The 20,729-nt window shown below is 39.8% G+C and overlaps 1 protein-coding gene across 4 annotated transcripts in view; it reads left to right on the top strand.

The window, feature by feature from the left end:
• Positions 1 to 20,729, top strand: part of ddr1 (discoidin domain receptor tyrosine kinase 1) — a 154,210-nt gene that overhangs the window by 55,549 nt on the left and 77,932 nt on the right. For all 4 annotated transcript variants that reach the window (XM_061914832.1, XM_061914829.1, XM_061914831.1 and 1 more), the window contains exons 2-3: positions 1,244 to 1,407; positions 14,880 to 14,982. In XM_061914832.1, the coding sequence (XP_061770816.1) occupies positions 1,244 to 1,407; positions 14,880 to 14,982 (267 nt within the window). The remainder of the gene's footprint in view (positions 1 to 1,243; positions 1,408 to 14,879; positions 14,983 to 20,729) is intronic.

Raw genomic sequence — 20,729 nt, 5'->3', positions numbered from 1 at the left:
CTTTGACACTACTTCCACATTCACACACACATTCACACACTGATGGAGGGAGCTGCCATGCAAGGCGCTAACCAGCACCCATCAGGAGCAAGGGTGAAGTGTGTTGCTCAGGACACAACGGACTTGACGAGGTTGGTACTAGGTGGGAATTGAACCAGGGACCCTCGGGTTGCGCACGGCCACTCTCTCCACTGCGCCACGCCGTCCCTTCAGGTTGATATAAAGTTAAAAAAAAAAAAAAAAAGGTTTTCTGGCTTTTCAGTCAAAGAAAACTTTGTTTTTTATAGTAAAACTGAAATATGCAGTATTTTCCCCATTTCCCAAAACATTCAGAAAGCAATGTTCGATCTGAAGTAATTGGAGCACTTAAAAGATCAATAATACAGGACACCATTGATTTAAATGTATTATTATTTCTGAGTAATCACAGTGAATAAATAAATGAAATCCCACTAAATATATTTGGGATCCAAAAGGTCCCCCACTCATAAAGTGATACATTTTTATTATTATTTGTTTTACTTTCAACACTTAAGTTACGAGATCAACTTCAGATATATCCGTCGATTTTACGTTTGAACTATTATTTTGTTGGTTTTATGCTCTTTTGTCAAAGAAAACACTGTTTTTATATGGCAACCACATAGTATATGCACATATTTTCCACATAAAACATTATAACGTGAAATATTTGAAGTAATTGGAGCCTTAAAAAGGTCAATAATTATGAAAAAAAACATTTTTTTTAACTTTTTTGTTTTTTTAGACTTGGCAATAAGAGCAAAATAAAGAAAAACAAACAGCCTGCATGGCAACTTTCCCTGTTAGATTTCACTTCATTCTACTTTTTTTTTTTAGTGTTTTTTTTATTTATTTTTGCAATAGCATTTCCAGAATGTGTGGCGGGTCACTAAACAATTAGCTGCGGGCCGGACTTTAGACACCTTTGTTTTAAGCGTAAACATCCCCTGGCTAAACATACTCTGTTTAATTAACTGAAGGCAGGTTTGATATCATCAGCATTTTGCAGGACAGATTGGCTTCTGAGGGAATACAATGTTGAGCTAATTGTAACATCCTCAATAAGCAAACATTTATAGGCCTGAAGACCCCATCATTCCTGTCACGAGGGAGAGAAACAAATTGGAACCCGAAGGCAGTCTTTTTGTTTTGGCTTTGTACTGTTTTTTTCTAAGCTCAACCGTTTATTGAACCTAATGCATCTTCTTTCCCTGCTTGACAGGAATGCCTGTGACCAGCCGCGGGTGTCCGGACAGATAAGCAGGTGTGCCGCTGCCGTCATGGCGAGGCCAGCGGGGTGGTTGTCTCGTTTCTCTGTGATCAGCCTGGCCCTGGAGATGCTGGTGGTGTCTGTGGAAGTGGAACATGAGTGGCACTTCAATGCAGGTAGAATACGCTCATAGAATACTGTCTTGAAAAGGGTTGTCCAAATGTGTTCCACTGTGTGCTGCATGCTGACAAATCCAACTATGTGTTGGCCCTTCTGTTAGAATACAATGGAAATACGCCAAAGTGTTGTATCTATTTAAAGATCCATCCATTTCTAATGCTTATTCCCTTTGGGGTTGCGAGGGGCGCTGGTGCCTATCTCAGCTACAATCGGGCAGAAGGCAGGGTACACCCTGGACAAGTCGCCACCTCATCGCAATGCCCACACAGATAGACCACATTCACACTAAATTGGCCCCTATTTAAAGATAAACTCTGCAAATTGTGTTGTTAGTGTCATTTAAACTACAAGTGAAGGTTAATGCTATTTGTTAAAAAATATTTATTTTACATGTCTTGGTTACTAGAAAAATGCACTAGCAATGTAGCTCAACTAGAATAGAATGAACTTTATTGTCATTATATATTGCATATAACGAGATTAAAGACTCCAACTTAAGGTGCGGTAGTGGGAACAAATATGGGGTGAAATAAGTGACATAAGAGGTAATAAAGGAAAAACTAACAATTGAAATAAACAGACTACTATCCAATAAAAATAATAAGCAATTCTGTACAATATACAAAACACTATGGAAGTACAAAAAACAAATACTGTATAATATACAGAACAAGACAGGAGTACCAAAGTAATAAATAACAATCAGTGACGGACGTATTGCACTCTAAGGGTCGTATTGCACAGGTCATGATATTGTATAATGGTGAATTATTATTATTATAAGTTAGAGTTCAACATGGTGACAGCTTTGGGAAAGAAGCTGTCTCTGAGCCTGTTTGTTCTGGCTCTGATGCACCTGTAGCGCCTGCCCCATGGTAGCAAGTCGAACAGGTGGAAGCTAGGGTGTGTGCTGTCCTTACTGTACTACAAATGTATTGAGCTTCGGAATCCATTCTCAAGTGAAGTGAAATATACTTATTGTATTTTTCGGACTATAAGGCGCACTTAAAAGCCTTTCGTTTTCTCAAAAATGGACAGTGCGCCTAATGTACGAAATAATTCTGGTTTTGGATACCGACCTCAAAGCTATTTTATTTGATACTTGGTGTAATAATAAATGTGATGGTAGTCATACATAAGAGATACATGTGGACTGCAGGACGACTCTTATAAACAACACCACAACTTGAAATGTTCCATTTAGAATATAGAACATTACACACGGCGCTCAAAAATCCGTCAGAATGTTTTAGTCCGACTTTGGTAAACTCTGAAGCAGCACCGATTGATGGATTGTCAACATACGAGTATTATTATGGTGTGTGTGTATAAGGACCGCAAAATGTCACCCATTATGGATTGATTGAAACTTTTATTAGTAGATTGCACAGTTCAGTACATATTCCGTACAATTGACCACTAAATGGTAACACCCCAATAAGTTTGTCAACTTGTTTAAGTCGGGGTCCACGTTAATCAATTCATGGTACAAATATATACTATCAGCATAATACAGTCATCACACAAGTTAATCATCATAGTATATACATTGAATTATTTACATTATTTACAATCCGGGGGGTGGGATGAGGAGCTTTGGTTGATATCAGTACTTCAGTCATCAACAATTGCATCAACAGAGAAATGGACATTGAAACAGTGTAGGTGTGACTTAGTAGGATATGTAGCAGACACATTAACTGCTGTTTTGTTTTGCAATATTATGCAAAACCAATTTTTATACCTTCTGGTACCGGCTGATGTGTATTTGGGATCTGCATAAGTCCTGAAAATTTGTGCCCGTCCGCCATTGTAGTCTGTGGCGGACTACATTGGCGTAGTCATTATAGTCAACAAGCGTCTTCTTTTTCTCTATCTTTTTGTAATGGGGCATTCATCCACCGCTGTTGCCATTTCTAATATGATGTAGTGTGAAGTTCTAATGTGTATCTCTCGATGGAAGCGCAAAAAATTACTGATTTAGTGGGTTTAGATAATTCACCCAAGGAACTTTAGTAATTGGAGAGTTTTTCAGGGGACGCATTTCCGGCGTTGTTGCCCTAGTAAATGTTGCTCCGTTGTTGATTTAAGTAAAGTCTGAATGTCATAAAACAGTTAGCTCCATTTTTCGACACTTCTTCCACTCCCGTCCTTGCACGCTACACCGCTACAACAAAGATGACGACACTGTCGAAGGTGAGCCACGTAAATAAGACCGCCCAGAAAACGTCGTATCATGAAGCGACTGTCAGAAAGCGACTTGAAGATGGTCTGTAAAACATAATCCACGCAACATTTTGACCAAATGACCACCATTACGTGTTATGTAGACCACAAAGAAGTGTTTTCAATTTAGAAAAAAATGTAAAAATACCCCTTTTAATGCACCGTATAATCCGGTGCGCTTTTTTGTATGAAAAAAAACCTGACTAGACACGCTCATCAGCAGTGCGTCTCTATTGTCCGGAAAATACGGTATATGACACCTTTTCTGTAGTAGCTCAAAGCGCTTTTACATTAAGAAACCCCCATTATCTACATTTGAGCCAAACATGACTTGGGTGGCACTGGGAGCAAGGTGGGTAACGTGTCATGCCCAAAAATACAACGGCAGCCTGTTTGATAACTCGGTTAAAAAGGGTGCTCTTTGTTATTGAATGTGTTGCGCACACACACTTTTGTCTTGTTTTCTTTTGCAAGCTGTCAAGGCTTCAAATTGGGCCTGAAGTACTGTAGTTGGGTCCTCTGTTGCTTTTTGCCAAGTAAGAAATCTGCTGCATTGTGTATTATAAAATAGTAACTATATCATATAACTTTAATCTCCAACCCCACATTCTTTTCGGCGTTCTTCTCATTCCTTTCTCATCAGTGAGGCTCATTCCCGTTCTTTTATCAACAGGCTATCCTGCATCCTCCCCCATGCCTGCCAGCCAGCTAGTTGGGCGTAACAGGAGAGTGAAACAGTTCCCTCTCCGCTCGTCAAGACTGCTAATGCATTGCCAGATTATGAAGTGTCAGTCAAAGTATCGAAGCGGGAGTGCAGGGAGGCAGCCAGGTGTAACCGGAGCGCTCTGTTTAATATCTAACTGTTGCAAGAGAACACGAGCTGCAGCTTAAACAGCATTTTTCTCTTCCTCAACACTTTCTTTCATATATTGCAAACGGAGGCAATATTTTCGCTCCATTACACTGATTGTTTGTTCCAGCCAAAGCCCCAACGGTGTTGCAATTATGAGCGATGTACTATATGGGCCAGTATTAATGTACTATATGGGCCAGTATTACAAATATGAAAGTGAGAAAAATGCTGCTGGTCCCACATTGCAGTTTCTGTACAGCAGTGTCAGCTCTTCCTGGAAGACTTAGTCAAATATTCTGGTCTTTGTTTTCCGTTAGTGATATCAGAGGGTTGCTAATATTGTGACTGAGTGGGGGCAGGGCTATCATTAAATTGTTTTATTATTTTTTTTTTCAATTGGGAGAGTTCTAGGCGCAGTCAAGGCGTTGAGGGGTTCCGGTTTGGTGACCGCAGGATTAGGTCTCTGCTTTATTGCAGATGATGTGGTCCTGATGGCTTCATCTGGCCGGGATCTTCAGCTCTCGCTGGATCGGTTTGCAGCCGAGTGTGAAGCGACCGGAATGAGAATCAGCACCTCCAAATCCAAGTCCATGGTTCTCGCCCGGAAAAGGGTGGAGTGCCATCTCCGGGTTGGGGAGGAGACCCTGCCCCACGTGGAGGACTTCCAACTACCTCGGAGTCTTGTTCACGAGTGGGGGAAGAGTGGATGGTGAGATCGACAGGCGGGTCGGTGCGGCGTCTTCAGTAATGCGGACGTTGTACCGATCCGTTGTGGTGAAGAAGGAGCTGAGCCGGAAGGCAAAGCTCTCAATTTACCGGTCGATCTACGTTCCCATCCTCACCTATGATCATGAGCTTTGGGTCATGACCGAAAGGATAAGATCACGGGTACAAGCGGCCCAAATGAGTTTCCAGGTCTCTCCCTTAGAGATAGGGTGAGAAGCTCTGCCATCCGGGAGGAACTCAAAGTAAAGCCGCTGCTCCTCCACATCGAGAGGAGCCAGATGAGGTGGTTCGGGCATCTGGTCAGGATGCCACCCGAACGCCTCCCTAGGGAGGTGTTTAGGGCACGTCCAACCGGTAGGAGGCCACGGGGAAGACCCAGGACACGTTGGGAAGACTATGTCTCCCGGCTGGCCTGGGAACGCCTCGGGATCCCCCGGGAGGAGCTAGACGAAGTGGCTGGGGAGAGGGAAGTCTGGGTTTCCCTGCTTAGGCTGTTGCCCCCGCGACCCAACCGCTGATAAGCGGAAGAAGATGGATGGATGGATGCATGGAGTTGCACCATAGCCAAGGTCCGTCTAACTCTCATAGTTCTGCTTCTGTAGACTTGTTAAAACTGAATCAACAAGCCCTCTCCTGGTTGCAGCCATATCATTTCTCATTTCCTGCTTTTTGCCTCCATTGCTTCAAGACGCAGTTTTAATGTTACCTAGATTCTGTATGAACTACAGTACATTTATTCTTTGTTTTTGAGGCACTTAAAGTGTGAATATTTTTCAGTGCTAATTGACACTAGCCTCTTTTATAGAGCTCCTGGATAATGGCCGCCTCAGTGTCATAGCAGTAGTGTAGATTAACTACGATCAAGTACTGGACAGGACGTCAAATGTGTAAATAAAATTGTACTTTATATGAGAAAAAAATGGGGATACAAACAGTAAAAAAAATACATTTATCTTGTCAGTCGTTCGTTCTTTGACCCGTAGACTCGTAACGCTTAATCTCATCAACCACGATGCACCTGCACCTGGTCTTTCTTAACATCCGGGTTGCCGCAATGAATTGTGGAACATGCAGTATTTTAGTTAACCCTTTGTTAGGTTATAAAATAGAAAACAACTCAATCCAGTGTCAGTGTTTCTCAAATAATCAATATCACATACAGTGGGGCAAAAAAGTATTTAGTCAGCCAGCGATTGTGCAAGTTCTCCCACTTCAAATGATGACAGAGGTCTGTCATTTTCATCATAGGTACACTTCAACTGTGAGAGACAGAATGTGGAAAGAAAATCCAGGAATTCACATTGTAGGAATTTTAAAGAATTTATTTGTAAATTATGGTGGAAAATAAGTATTTGGTCACTTCAAACAAGGAAGATCTCTGGCTCTCAACAGACCTGTGACTTTTTTAAGAAGCTATTCTGTCCTCCACTCGTTACCTGTATTAAAGGAACCATGTTTGAACTTGTTATCTTTATAAAAGACACCTGTCCACAGCCTCAAACAGTCAGACTCCAAACTCCACTATCAAGACCAAAGAGCTGTCGAAGAACACCAGGAAAAGAATTGTAGACCTGCACCAGACTGAGAAGAGTGAATCTACAATAGGCAAGCAGCTTGGTGTGAAAAAATCAACTGTGGGAGCAATCATCAGAAAATGGAAGACATACAAGACCACTGATAATCTCCCTCGATATGGGGCTCCATGCAAGATCTTATCCCGTGGGGTCAAAATGATCATGAGAACGGTGAGCAACAATCCCAGAACCACACCGGGGAACCTGGTGAATGACCTGCAGAGAACTGGAACCAAAGTAACAAAGGTTACCATCAGTAACACCCTACGCCGACAGGGAATCAAATCCTGCAGTGCCAGACGTGTCCCCCTGCTTAAGCCAGTGCATGTCCAGGCCCGTCTGAAGTTTGCCGGGGAGCACATGGGAGAATGTCATGTGGTCAGATGAAACCAAAATAGAACTTTTTGGTATAAATTCAACTCTTCGTGTTTGGAGGAAGAAGAATACTGAGTTGCATCCCAAGAACACCAAACCTACTGTGAAGCATGGGGGTGGAAACATCATGCTTTGGGGCTGTTTTTCTGCTAAGGGGACAGGACGATTGATCCGTGTTGAGGAAAGAATGAATGGGGCCATGTATCCTGAGATTTGGAGCCAAAACCTCCTTCCATCAGTGAGAGCTTTGAATGGTTGACCAAATACTTATTTTCCACCATAATTTACAAATAAATTCTTTAAAATTCCTACAATGTGAATTCCTGGATTTTCTTTTCACATTCAGTCTCTCCCAGTTGAAGTGTACCTATGATGAAAATGACAGACCTCTGTCATCATTTGAAGTGGGAGAACTTGCACAATCGCTGGCTGACTAAATACTTTTTTGCCCCACTGTATATGTACAAATCAAATCAATTCCCTTTTTAACTCTTTAACTGTTAATAATAATAGATTAGTTTATCAGCAATTAAGTCAAATATGCAAACGATGAATGATCATCACATAAACTATATAACCCATAAATTACAACAAGATGATCACATTTTACACAGAATCCAGTGATGTGGGACATTTCTGCATCCTGCAATTGAATAATAAGATGTTAGATAGTGTTAATTGCTTTAATCACTGCAGGGACCACACCTCAGAATACCCTTTCACACAGATAGCTGTTACGGCCTCTATTGCGGCTGATACTACCTTTTTGCACATAATCCAATAAAGTGGGACATTTCTACAGATTATTTTATGTATTAGGTAGTGACAGTTCCTTTTCTTATCACATTGACCAACGTCCTGGTCCTGAAATTGAAAATTACCCTTTCACACAAGTGGCTGTTCCACTTATGTTGTGGCTGATACGATATTACAAGACACTCGCTCTCTTTCACACAGAAATCCTGCACAATTACCATGTTTATTCGCTTTTTACACTTAATCTAGCAAAGCAGGACAAGACATACTTGTCGGGCAGCGACACAAATCACCTTCAACAAAACCAGCAATGTGGAATACCCTTACATACATTCACCTTCCCACCTCTTGTTCCAAATGATAGTTCCATTTGCATTTGCAGGGTCGACTTAATTTATGCACAACAGTATTGTAGTGGAGATTATAATAAATTGGTGCAATAGCGAATTAGTTACCTGACAATCTTGGCTGACTTAAATTACTCAGTTTGTCCTCAAAAGAGTGAGCAATTATTGAAATTCATTTTTTCCCATTTCATTTATTTATTTATTTATTTCAGGCAATGACATACAAATAATAACAAACAAAAAAATAAAAAAATTACAATTTGACAACACATAATAATATAAATTAATATAGTGCAAAAGGTAATGTAATACATGATTGTCCATTTTTACCTGAAAGGGAGTGGGAAGAAGATAACTTATTTAATCCTACCCCCAGTTCTCCATTCAGTGATTATTCACATGAATTTCACTATTACTTTGTTCAAAGATTATAATGCAAATGTTGTATCATAGTGGCATTACCACAGGTAACAATAATTACACTGTAACAATAATTTGTATCGATAATGAATATACCAACAATGGTAATAGACACAATACCAATAATGGTAATAGACAACTTGGCAATAATGGTAATAGACAACTTGGCAATAATGGTAATAGACAACTTGGCAATAATGGTAATAGACAACTTGGCAATAATGGTAATAGACAACTTGGCAATAATGGTAATAGACAACTTGGCAATAATGGTAATAGACAACTTGGCAACAATGGTAATAGACAACTTGGCAATAATGGTAAGGTAAACATTGAGCACATGATAACACTTTGAGACAGAGTACAACAGCAAGACGAATTAAATTAAAGACCCCCATCTCTATATTTGAACCAGACCCAATGTTTGTATAACAGTTTGAATCGATTAATAGTTTGGCATTGCTTGTGTTGTAAGTCCAATTGGTTCCATAGTTCTACTCCGCATACAGACACACAAAAACGTTTACGAGTGGTTGGAGCTCTCGCCAATGAGAAATATCCAAATGAAGGCCGAGTGCAATCTAGAGGTTCGAGTGTAGTTGAAACTATTGTTGACGGGCAGTATGATGATGATTTAATGATGTGGGCACCTGTTAGATGGGTGTGTATCAAGCCCTATGAGGACTTTAACGTTTGTCATTCAGCCCAGAATTCCAGTGCAGTGACTCAATGACCCCCCTCTCTCTTGTTCTCCGTCACCCTCCTCCTGTCAGTAGCCTACTCTACTTTATCGCCACCGACCCTCCCCTTTTGGAGCAGACAGTTGGCTCGCAGTGGAATTCCACACTATCTGGATCGTTTGATAATGCCTGCCGCTGGAGCCCAGTCAGCGCCGATACCCGAGACAGCTCTGTTCTGTCTTCTTGCAGCCATCGGCGCCCTCGTTTCTGTCGCCCCTTCCTTTGTTGCCTTTGCCGCGAAACCAACCCCCCCGCCCCCAGCCCTCACGCCCGGCGGTGTGAGCTGTAACAGGAGTCCCGCTGGGTCAGAAGAGTTGAAAAGACAAAAGAAAGAATGTTTTTAAGAGTGCCGTCTTGGAGAGTCCCCTTCCTTCACATAGGTCTACTTTTTGTGTACTTGGACTTGATCATGCTGTGAAAAAATGAACATTATGAAGGTGGTGTTGTATTTGTATACAAAATAACAATTACTGAACTATTTATTAGGTACACACTAAGACGCTATAGTCAAACCACTTTTATAAATATAATGAAACTCAGTTTTGATCCTTTCATTTGTTCATTAAACAATCTTTTTATCGTAGTTAAGAGCTACTTCGAGTATTTTGTCCCTCCTTTCTAGCTAGTTACAGTAAGACAGTCACAAAGTGAGACATCATTTGTCACTGTGACATTAAAGTAGCAGTCTACCTCAGAATGTAGGTAGCGTTTAGTTCTAACATTCTACACAATGTTAGAACTAAACATTCTACACAATAGTTCTAACATTCTACACAATGTTAGAACTAAACATTCTACACAATAGTTCTAACATTCTACACAATCCTTCATAAAGCAGGACGTACGTAACTAACAGACCGGCCAACAAACAAAAATAATAGTACTTTTGCTACCACTTTGGTGGAGGTCTGCATTCTACGAAGTGCCGTTGTATTTTCCCTCAGGTTGTACGATTTGGAATTTGACCTGAAAATGTTGGCCTCAAAAGTGGCACAAAAATCCAGAGCTTTATCCGCTTCACGTGGGCCATCCACTGACCTTTCAAGACTTGAGCTCTGTGAGCATGAGTTCTAGTAGTTGGATTACAGTTTCCTACCTGGTAACAAATTTTGCTGAAATATTGAGACAGGCTCCAGGGACAAGCGGTAGAAAAATGGATGGATGGAAGTTTATGTATTGACGTAACATCAATATATACTGTAGATCAGGGGTCGGGAACCTTTTTGGCTGAGAGAGACATGAAAGCCAAATATTTCCAAATGTATTTCAGTGAGAACCATATCATATTTTTTAACACTGAATACAACTAAATGTGTGCATTTTTTAAGTAAGACGAACATTTTTAGAGTATAATAAGTCTCTAATTCTTTTTAATAACATTGTCTTTTCTTGAACAGGTGCGGTAGAAAACGGATGGATGGATTAAAATTAGGGATGCACCGAAATGAAAATTTGTGGCCGAAACCGAATAAAATTTGAGCGCTTGGCCGAAGGCCGAATACCAAATACCGAATAATAAATGCAGTTTTTCACAACTTTTTTATATTGCATAAATAGCCTAGAATACATATTTAGACATGTTTTTCAAATAAAGTACATTTTTATTGAATATTGACATTTTTTAATATTCCAGTAGCTTTTGCGTTTTAAAAAAAACAACAGTTTTTCATTCATATTAGGCCTTCAAACAAAACATGCATTCCAAAAAAAAATGAAGTGCATTAAAGTGGATAAACCCACAACAAATGAATTATTGTCCTTTTGGCAAAAGTCTGCTTAGCCACAGTAGATATGCTAATAATGTAAACAGAAGGCTCAAATAAGTGTGTGCTTGTAACCTCATACACTTATACAGGTAGCCTACACAACAGGCTAATAATGTAAACAGAAGGCTCAAGTAAATCTCAATAAGTGTGTGCTTGTAACCTCATACACTTATACAGGTAGCCTACACAACAGGCTAATAATGTAAACAGAAGGCTCAAGTAAATCTCAATTAAGTGTGTGCTTGTAACCTCATACACTTATACAGGTAGCCTACACAACAGGCTAATAATGTAAACAGAAGGCTCAAGTAAATCTCAATAAGTGTGTGCTTGTAACCTCATACACTTATACAGGTAGCCTACACAACAGGCTAATAATGTAAACAGAAGGCTCAAGTAAATCTCAATAAGTGTGTGCATGTAACCTCATACACTTATACAGGTAGCCTACACAACAGACTAATAATGTAAACAGAAGGCTCAAGTAAATCTCAATTAAGTGTGTGCTTGTAACCTCATACACTTATACAGGTAGCCTACACAACAGGCTAATAATGTAAACAGAAGGCTCAAGTAAATCTCAATAAGTGTGTGCTTGTAACCTCATACACTTATACAGGTAGCCTACACAACAGGCTAATAATGTAAACAGAAGGCTCAAGTAAATCTCAATAAGTGTGTGCTTGTAACCTCATACACTTATACAGGTAGCCTACACAACAGGCTAATAATGTAAACAGAGGCCCCACTAAATCTCAATAAGTGTGTGCTTGTAACCTCATACACTTATACAGGTACACAACATATCCCAGGCCAGAACAGATTTGTCAATAACAGTACTTCAGCTTCAAAATAAAAAGAAGGAAACCAACTATGTATAAAATAATTTAAATTTAACACTGCACGTTGGTTGATTGCGTCAAAAAATTGCGTCTTTGCGTCACACGCCACTATTCGGCCTTGCTTTTAACTCATTCCACCGAAGGCCGAATTTGGCTTTTTTTGCCATATTCGGCCGAATATATTCGGTTACCGATTAATCAGTGCATCCCTAATTAAAATGCGTGAGAATGTTTTTTATTTTGAATGTTATTTTTAACACTGTGATTACCAGCGAAATTATTCATTACTTATCGTGTTAAGCAATGTCAGCTAAGATTTATCAGAGAGCCAGATGCAGTCATCAAAAGAGCCACATCTGGTTCTAGAGCCATAGGTTCCCTACCCCTGCTGTAGATAAACTAATGTTAAAGAACATAAAAATATGACAACAAATGTGAAACAAAAAGGCAGTAGCCTAGAATTTTTTTTGTTGTGGATGATGATTAATAAATAACTAAGCATTTTGCCCGACAGTTTGGGAAACCCAGGTAGCCTTTTCCAGGATTAATCTGCATTTTTGTCGTCAACACCGAAATACAGTTCTTGTGTGAGATGCACGTGATTAAAGTAAAAAATGTTGATAGTGGTTACATTGTACTGCTCATTATTAAAATAGACAGAAGTTGCAACAAACATGCACAGGTGGTTATAAGTGGGGATGTGGCAATCGATTGGCGATCAGTAGCAGCCGATTTTCATGAAAAAGTATATGATTATCATTGACGATTAATACCGATCCCAAATGACACTATTTATTTTTAGACACTCGGCTGACAGGTGGCTAGCAGCTAAGTGTGTGTCTCCATACACAGTGTGGAGCCGCTCACCCAAGCTAACAATAATGACCTCCATTAAGGCAAATAAAGTACATGTCTTAGTATTACACTGGAGGACGAGGATAAATATGTTCCACACTGAAAGCAAGCCAGGAGCAGGCATACTAATTAGAGGTGGGAATCTTTGGGCACCTTTTTGATTGATTGATTGATACTTTACTAGTAGATTGCACAGTACAGTACATATTCTGTACAATTGACCACTAAATGGTAACACCCCAATAAGTTTTTCAACTTGTTTAAGTCGGGGTCCACGTTAATCAATTCATGGTACAAATATATACTATCAACATAATACAGTCATCACACAAGTTAATCATCATAGTACAGTATATACATTGAATTATTTACATTATTTACAATCCGGGGGGTGAGATGAGGAGCTTTGGTTGATATCAGTACTTCAGTCATCAACAATTGCATCAACAGAGAAATGTGGACATTGAAACAGTGTAGGTCTTATTTAGTAGGATATGTACAGCCAGCAGAGAACATAGTGAGTTCACATAGCATAAGAACAAGTATATACATTAGAAGTACATTTGAGTTGTTTATAATCCGGGGAGATGGGATGTGAATGGAGGAGGGTATTAGTAAAGGTTTGAAGTTGCCTGGAAGTGTGGTTTTAGAGCGGTTTTGAAGGAGGATAGAGATGCACTTACTTTTATACCTGTTGGGAGTGCATTCCACATTGATGTGGCATAGAAAGAGAATGAGTTAAGACCTTTGTTAGATCGGAATCTGGGTTTAACGTGGTTTGTGGAGCTCCCCCTGGTGTTGTGGTTATGGCGGTCATTTACGTTGAGGAAGTAGTTTGACATGTACTTTGGTATCAGGGAGGTGTAGCGGATTTTATAGACTAGGCTCAGTGCAAGTTGTTTGACTCTGTCCTCCACCCTGAGCCAGCCCACTTTGGAGAAGTGGGTTGGAGTGAAGTGTGATCTGGGGTGGAGGTCTAAAAGTAACCGGACTAGCTTATTCTGGGATGTCTGGAGTCTAGATTTGAGGGTTTTGATTATGATTCAGGAGCTACGATTTGATTAAAAATCGATTATTAATTCATCTTTAATTAATGTAAATTGATGCAGTTATATATCTTTTTTTTTATTACTAAAGTGTTTTATCACTTGGAACTTTAAAAAACCATGCATTTATAATAAGAAACAGTTATATTAATGTCTACATTTATTAAATTAGTGAAAGTGTGTGCAAAACTGGAACATAAGTGCCCTAAAACAAAGGAGCTGGTGGGATCTCTTTGTGAGGGCGCTCGCTGCAGTCAGACAAACTTTAGAACTGTCTGCATTACTTTATTAAAAAGAAATTTGATTTAAAATTTGACATTTCCTGATTGATTTGATAATAGTCCATGTTCAAATTAGGATGTATCTTAAAATCAATTATTTCCCCCACCTCTAATACTAAAAGTTAAGCGAACCACTAAACCTGTTTTAAATAACACAATAAATAAGTACTTAATAAAGTTCAGTGTATATAGAACCACTTTACAGCAGAAAGTAAGCAGCTATTAACAGGAGATTAAAGAAGTAGATTGATGGGAGTCTGGAGAGAGGACAATATAACAACTTTTGGTGTGTCAGCACGCAGTAAAACAAAATACTACACAAGATGTTTTACTTCAACATATATTTTCCTCTGCAAGATAAATATGAGCAGGGTGGGAAATCGCCAGTAAATTTATTGCGATGGCTTGGAATTCTTCCTGTCTCCTCTTGGTGCCTGTGACGCTCAGTCACTGCCAAAAAGTCCGGAAGTTTCCCCAACAATGACATAGCAACTAAAGGCTCCGTGACCAAATGATGCCGGCTGACATTTATTGGGAATATTAAGTTCTTCCTGCACAAAACCTCAACGACAATCAAAAATGTTGCTCACGTCTTTTTCTTCCCTCGCTTTTTATTTTACTTTACATCTTCTGTCCTTTCCTGTCTCTTCCCTCCTGGCAGCTCAGTGTCGTTACGCCCTGGGGATGGAGGATGGCAGCATCCCAGACTCTGACATCACTGCCTCCAGCGCCTGGTCCGACTCCACCGAGGCCAAGCATGGCAGGTCAGTAGCTTTGAGAAAACAAGGTGGTACCTTTTTTATGTGTGTTACTTATCCATTTTGGATAGTCCAAAAAACAAATTGTAAATAAACTAAATTTTTACCATAATGTCAATCAATCAATGTTTACTTATATAGCCCTAAATCACTAGTGTCTCAAAGGGCTGCACAAACCACCACGACATCCTCGGTAGGCCCACATAAGGGCAAGGAAAACTCACACCCAGTGGGACGTCGGTGACAATGATGACTATGAGAACCTTGGAGAGGAGGAAAGCAATGGATGTCGAGCGGGTCTAACATGATACTGTGAAAGTTCAATCCATAATGGACACAGCTGCGAGAATCCAGTCCAAAGCGGATCCAACACAGCAGCGAGAGTCCCATTCACAGCAGGAAACCATCCCAAGTGGAGGCGGATCAGCAGCGTAGAGATGTCCCCAGCCGATACACAGGCAAGCAGTACATGGCCACCGGATCGGACCGGACCCCCTCCACAAGGGAGAGTGGGACATAGGAGAAAAAGAAAAGAAACGGCAGATCAACTGGTCTAAAAAGGGAGTCTATTTAAAGGCTAGAGTATACAAATGAGTCTTAAGGTGAGACTTAAATGCTTCTACTGAGGTGGCATCTCGAACTGTTACCGGGAGGGTATTCCAGAGTACTGGAGCCCGAACGGAAAACGCTCTATAGCCCGCAGACTTTTTTTGGGCTTTGGGAATCACTAATAAGCCGGAGTCTTTTGAAGGCAGATTTCTTGCCGGGACATATGGTACAATACAATCGGCAAGATAGGATGGAGCTAGACCGTGTAGTATTTTATACGTAAGTAGTAAAACCTTAAAGTCACATCTTAAGTGCACAGGAAGCCAGTGCAGGTGAGCCAGTATAGGTATATATGTATGTATATAAAGGTATATACAGTACAGGTATATATGTATGTATATAAAGGTATATACAGTACAGGTATATATGTATGTAAATAAAGGTATATACAGTATAGGTATATATGTATGTATATATGTATATAAAGGTATATACAGTATAGGTATGTATGTATATATGTATATAAAGGTATATACAGTATAGGTATGTATGTATATATGTATATAAAGGTATATACAGTATAGGTATATATGTATGTATATATGTATATAAAGGTATATACAGTACAGGCGTAATGTGATCAAACTTTCTTGTTCTTGTCAAAAGTCTAGCAGCCGCATTTTGTACCAACTGTAATCTTTTAATGCTAGACATGGGGAGACCCGAAAATAATACGTTACAGTAATCGAGGCGAGACGTAACAAACGCATGGATAATGATCTCAGTGTCTTTAGTGGACAGAATGGAGCGAATTTTAGCGATATTACGGAGATGAAAGAAGGCCGTTTTAGTAACGCTTTTAATGTGTGACTCAAAGGAGAGAGTTGGACTTTACACTCAGAATTAATATAACAATTACATTTTAAAGATCATTCTTATAGTTTTACATGCTGACAACAATGTGTTATAAATATCAATAAACATTTAACATAATTTGTACCTTTTTATTGAAGACTTGTTGACAAAGGAGGGGATGAAAGGGCCACACGCACGCCACCTTTGTACTTTCTTGAATTCATTAGTGTTTTTCGCCTTTGGCAAAAAGCTGGCACTAGCAACTTTCTTTGGGACCACGGTGAGATATTTTGCAGTGGTATTTGATTAACAAAGCACAGAGACTGCGTTACCAATGCGTGGGATTTTTTTGTTTTTGTACTCGACAGAAACAAGTTTATTATGCACAATATTTGCCTGTAGATAACAGAGGGTGTACAAAAACCTTGCAAACATTTGGTGAAAAATGTGAATGAATACCGCAATTGTATTGTTTACCAATACTTCTGTTAATGATTGCTTTTTACTGCTGAAACCTGCTGTTGTTGTTTGAATTAGTACTTATTAAATAGTGAAGCAGACGGCCTTATGGGGCCTGTGAGAGGCAGGAGCACTCCCAGTGTTAGCGTTACTTTTCATACTTACTTTAATAATCCCCTTGGATAAAATTCAGGTATCTCTCGTGGCTCACACAGTAAACAGGGTTTTTCCTGGCTCAAATTGAGGCAGAAGTGGTACAATCCTGACCATGCGCCAGAGTTTTTATGCAAAAAAAGGTGGGGTTTTTCTTCAATTTTTAGTAATAAGCCGTAAAAACACCGTAAAATGTATTGTCATTTTTATTAATTTGATGGGTAGTTTGCTGTAAAATCATAAGTCATGCAGATATTTAAGTATTTATTTTATTTAGACAAACATTTTTGGAAAGTATAACATTTGTTTTAAATCATAGACACTATTAAAGTTGAAAAGGTATGCAATTTCAAGCAGTGCATATACTTTTTCTGTCAAAATGAAACAAATCCATGACATTTAGTGAGAAAATATATAGTACTTTATTGACACATCATTTCCAGGTGTTTGCAGGCCAGATAAAATGATCTGGCCTCTGGGCCTGGAGTTTGACACCTGTGGCCTAAGTGCTTGCATAAGAGAATGATGGGCTCATAGCTTTTGTGGTGAGGCCACTTTTGCTTCAAACTCTCATAGATGATTTAGAAGCAGCCTTCAAGTGTTCTGTGGACAACATTTCCACATGTTGTCACCACCATGAATTATTACATTTTAACTGCCTGTTACGTTGATGTCTCTGCTCTGTTTCACCTGGACTTTAGACTTTAATACTCGCCAGATCGCTTTTTAAAGTAGTGGCTGATTTTGCCTGCCATATCTGCAACGCTAAATACATAAACGTTACTCTGACACGGAGGACATTTTTTTTTTAAATAGACACGCTTGTAATGCTTTCTATGGAAAACTCCTTTTAGTTGACCTTGTACCAGTCGATCTGTGCCATCATGAAACTTGTACCAGTCGATCTGTGCCATCATGAAACTTGTACCAGTCGATCTGTGCCATCATGAAACTTGTACCAGTCAATCTGTGCCATCATGAAACGTCGAATACATTCTTCGGTCAATGGATCTATTATAATTAGTCGGAAATAGTTGGAAACAAAGCTAACACTTCTAGCTGTGTTCACTTACCAGAGACAAAATGTTCACAGCACAGTCTGGAGTGTTCTGTAGGAGTCCAGTGATCCCTCCGTTTCGTGGTCCACTTGTTACGGCGGTCAACGTTATGCACCAAGTAGCGGGGAAACAACACGATTCGATCTGTTTCTTCTTTGTTAGTTGCTTCAGGTGTTTCTGGTGAACTGCTGTCAATATAGTGCCTCTATAGTGACGGAACTGTTGTGATCCGTTGCCCGGATCATATTATCTTTAGATTTTTGAGTTTGTTTGTGCACTTCTCAATTTGGTTTCCATAGCTACATATTATTTTCACCTGCCGCTTGTTCCGGACGCACACATGTTTTTGTGATTATTGTCATTATTTAGCCTATCTTGCTTCCTAATTTGCCATCCGCAACAAGTGACTACGTTTGTTCTCTGTTCTGTTTATCCTAGCTTCCATGCTAAGCCCCTTTTGTGTTTTCTAACTCCCTTGCTAGCTCTTTTGGTTTTGTCTAAGTCTATTTTATTCTTAAATAAATCATTTCCTACCTACACCCTGTGTCCAAAACACGTCTGCATCCTTGGGAGAACGAAACCTGCATCACCATGCACTGCTGTTAAAATACGTAGCTGCCGCAGAGGGACATCAATCGCTCAATCGACACAGCTGGAGCTTTACGCTGTGTTGAGCGATATCAATCGCTCTGGCTGGGGGCGGCACAAAATTAGATGGAGGCTGCCGCCATGCAATTTTGAACACAGGATAAACCCTACATTAAAAGAATGAGAATTGAGTGCGTCCGCGTTTACGGACCACTCCAGGTTGCTGTCCGTATGCACACCCAGATATTTATAAGCCTGGACCGCTTCCATGGTGTCACCCTTTGTCATAACTGGCATCAGAGGAGGCTTACTCTTTCGAAAGTCAATGAACATCTCTTTGGTCCTTGCTTGAACTGAACACAAGCTTCCAGATAGGTAGCAGCAGTGCTTGAAGGAGTAAACCATCTCACCAGCGCTTTATTTGCTACAACTATCTTGCCAAATACAGATAAATAGATGAATATTTGTACGGTCTTAATGGTATTTCAATTTGGAGTGGTTAAAAACATGATGTCACGTAGTGGGGACAAGAGTAATTTCCTCCTAAAAACGGACGCGTGTTCAAATCCAGAAAACAACGAATGCAAGTGAAAAATCAAATATATTCAATTGTGCACACATACAAATCCAAGCACATTTATTTTCTACATCGCAAAATTGGATTGGATTTTCCCAGGCCAAATCATATTGAAAATAACCATCTGACTGAGCCCTGCACGCTCTGACCAATCAGGACTCAGTAGGAGGTGCTTGTTTCTTGTGTGAGATTGAAAGCCAGCTGTCATTGCTGTGTCTCCGAACTGAACACTTGCTGAAATAAAAAAAGAAATCGTTGGGTCAGGAAGGTTAAGAAGAAGATGGATGTGCGTGGCCAAAAAGCGTCGGAAAATATAATGCACCACGTTTGAAAAGACTGCGTTACAACTGCAATAAAATGTGATACTTTTGCAGATGTTCCTGACAGTGATTACCCCCAATATAAATATTAAATATTAATTTGTTCTTTCAGATGAGTTTCATAAAAAAATTATCAATCAATCAGTTAATCAATGTTTTTTTTATATAGCCCTAAATGACGAGTGTCTCAAAGGGTTGCACAAGCCACGACATCCTCTGTTCAGATCCCACATCAGGGCAAGGAAAAACTCAACCCAGTGGGAAGACAATGAGAAACCTGAGAGAGAACCGCAGATGTGGGTGCCCTCTCACCCCCTTTCCCACCAGGGCGACCGGTGCAATGGACGTCGAGTGGATCTAGCATAACATTGTGAAAGTCCAGTCCATAGTGGATCTAACATAATAGTGAAAGTCCAGTCCATAGTGGATCTAGCATAATAGTGAAAGTCCAGTCCATAGTGGATCTAACATAATAGTGAAAGTCCAGTCCATAGTGGATCTAACATAATAGTGAAAGTCCAGTCCATAGTGGATCTAACATAATAGTGAAAGTCCAGTCCATAGTGGATCTAACATAATAGTGAAAGTCCAGTCCATAGTGGATCTAGCATAATAGTGAAAGTCCAGTCCATAGTGGATCTAACACAATAGTGAAAGTCCAGTCCATAGTGGATCTAACATAATAGTGAAAGTCCAGTCCATAGTGGATCTAACATAATAGTGAGAGTCCAGTCCATAGTGGATCTCACATAATAGTGTGAGAGTCCAGTCCATAGTGGATCTAACATAATAGTGAGAGTCCAGTCCATAGTGGATCTAACATAATAGTGAGAGTCCAGTCCATAGTGGATCTAACATAATAGTGAGAGTCCAGTCCATAGTGGATCTCACATAATAGTGTGAGAGTCCAGTCCATAGTGTATCTAACATAATAGTGAGAGTCCAGTCCATAGTGGATCCAACATAATAGTGAGAGTCCAGTCCATAGTGGATCTAACATAATAGTGACAGTCCATTCCATAGTGGATCTAACATAATAGTGAAAGTCCAGTCCATAGTGGATCTAACATAATAGTGAAAGTCCAGTCCATAGTGGATCTAACATAATAGTGAAAGTCCAGTCCATAGTGGATCTAACATAATAGTGAAAGTCCAGTCCATAGTGGATCTAACATAATAGTGAAAGTCCAGTCC

The sequence above is a fragment of the Nerophis ophidion genome, linkage group LG11 (assembly GCF_033978795.1).
Source record: "Nerophis ophidion isolate RoL-2023_Sa linkage group LG11, RoL_Noph_v1.0, whole genome shotgun sequence".
Lineage (NCBI taxonomy): Eukaryota > Metazoa > Chordata > Actinopteri > Syngnathiformes > Syngnathidae > Nerophis > Nerophis ophidion.
This window is presented reverse-complemented; position numbering and strand designations above follow the sequence as displayed.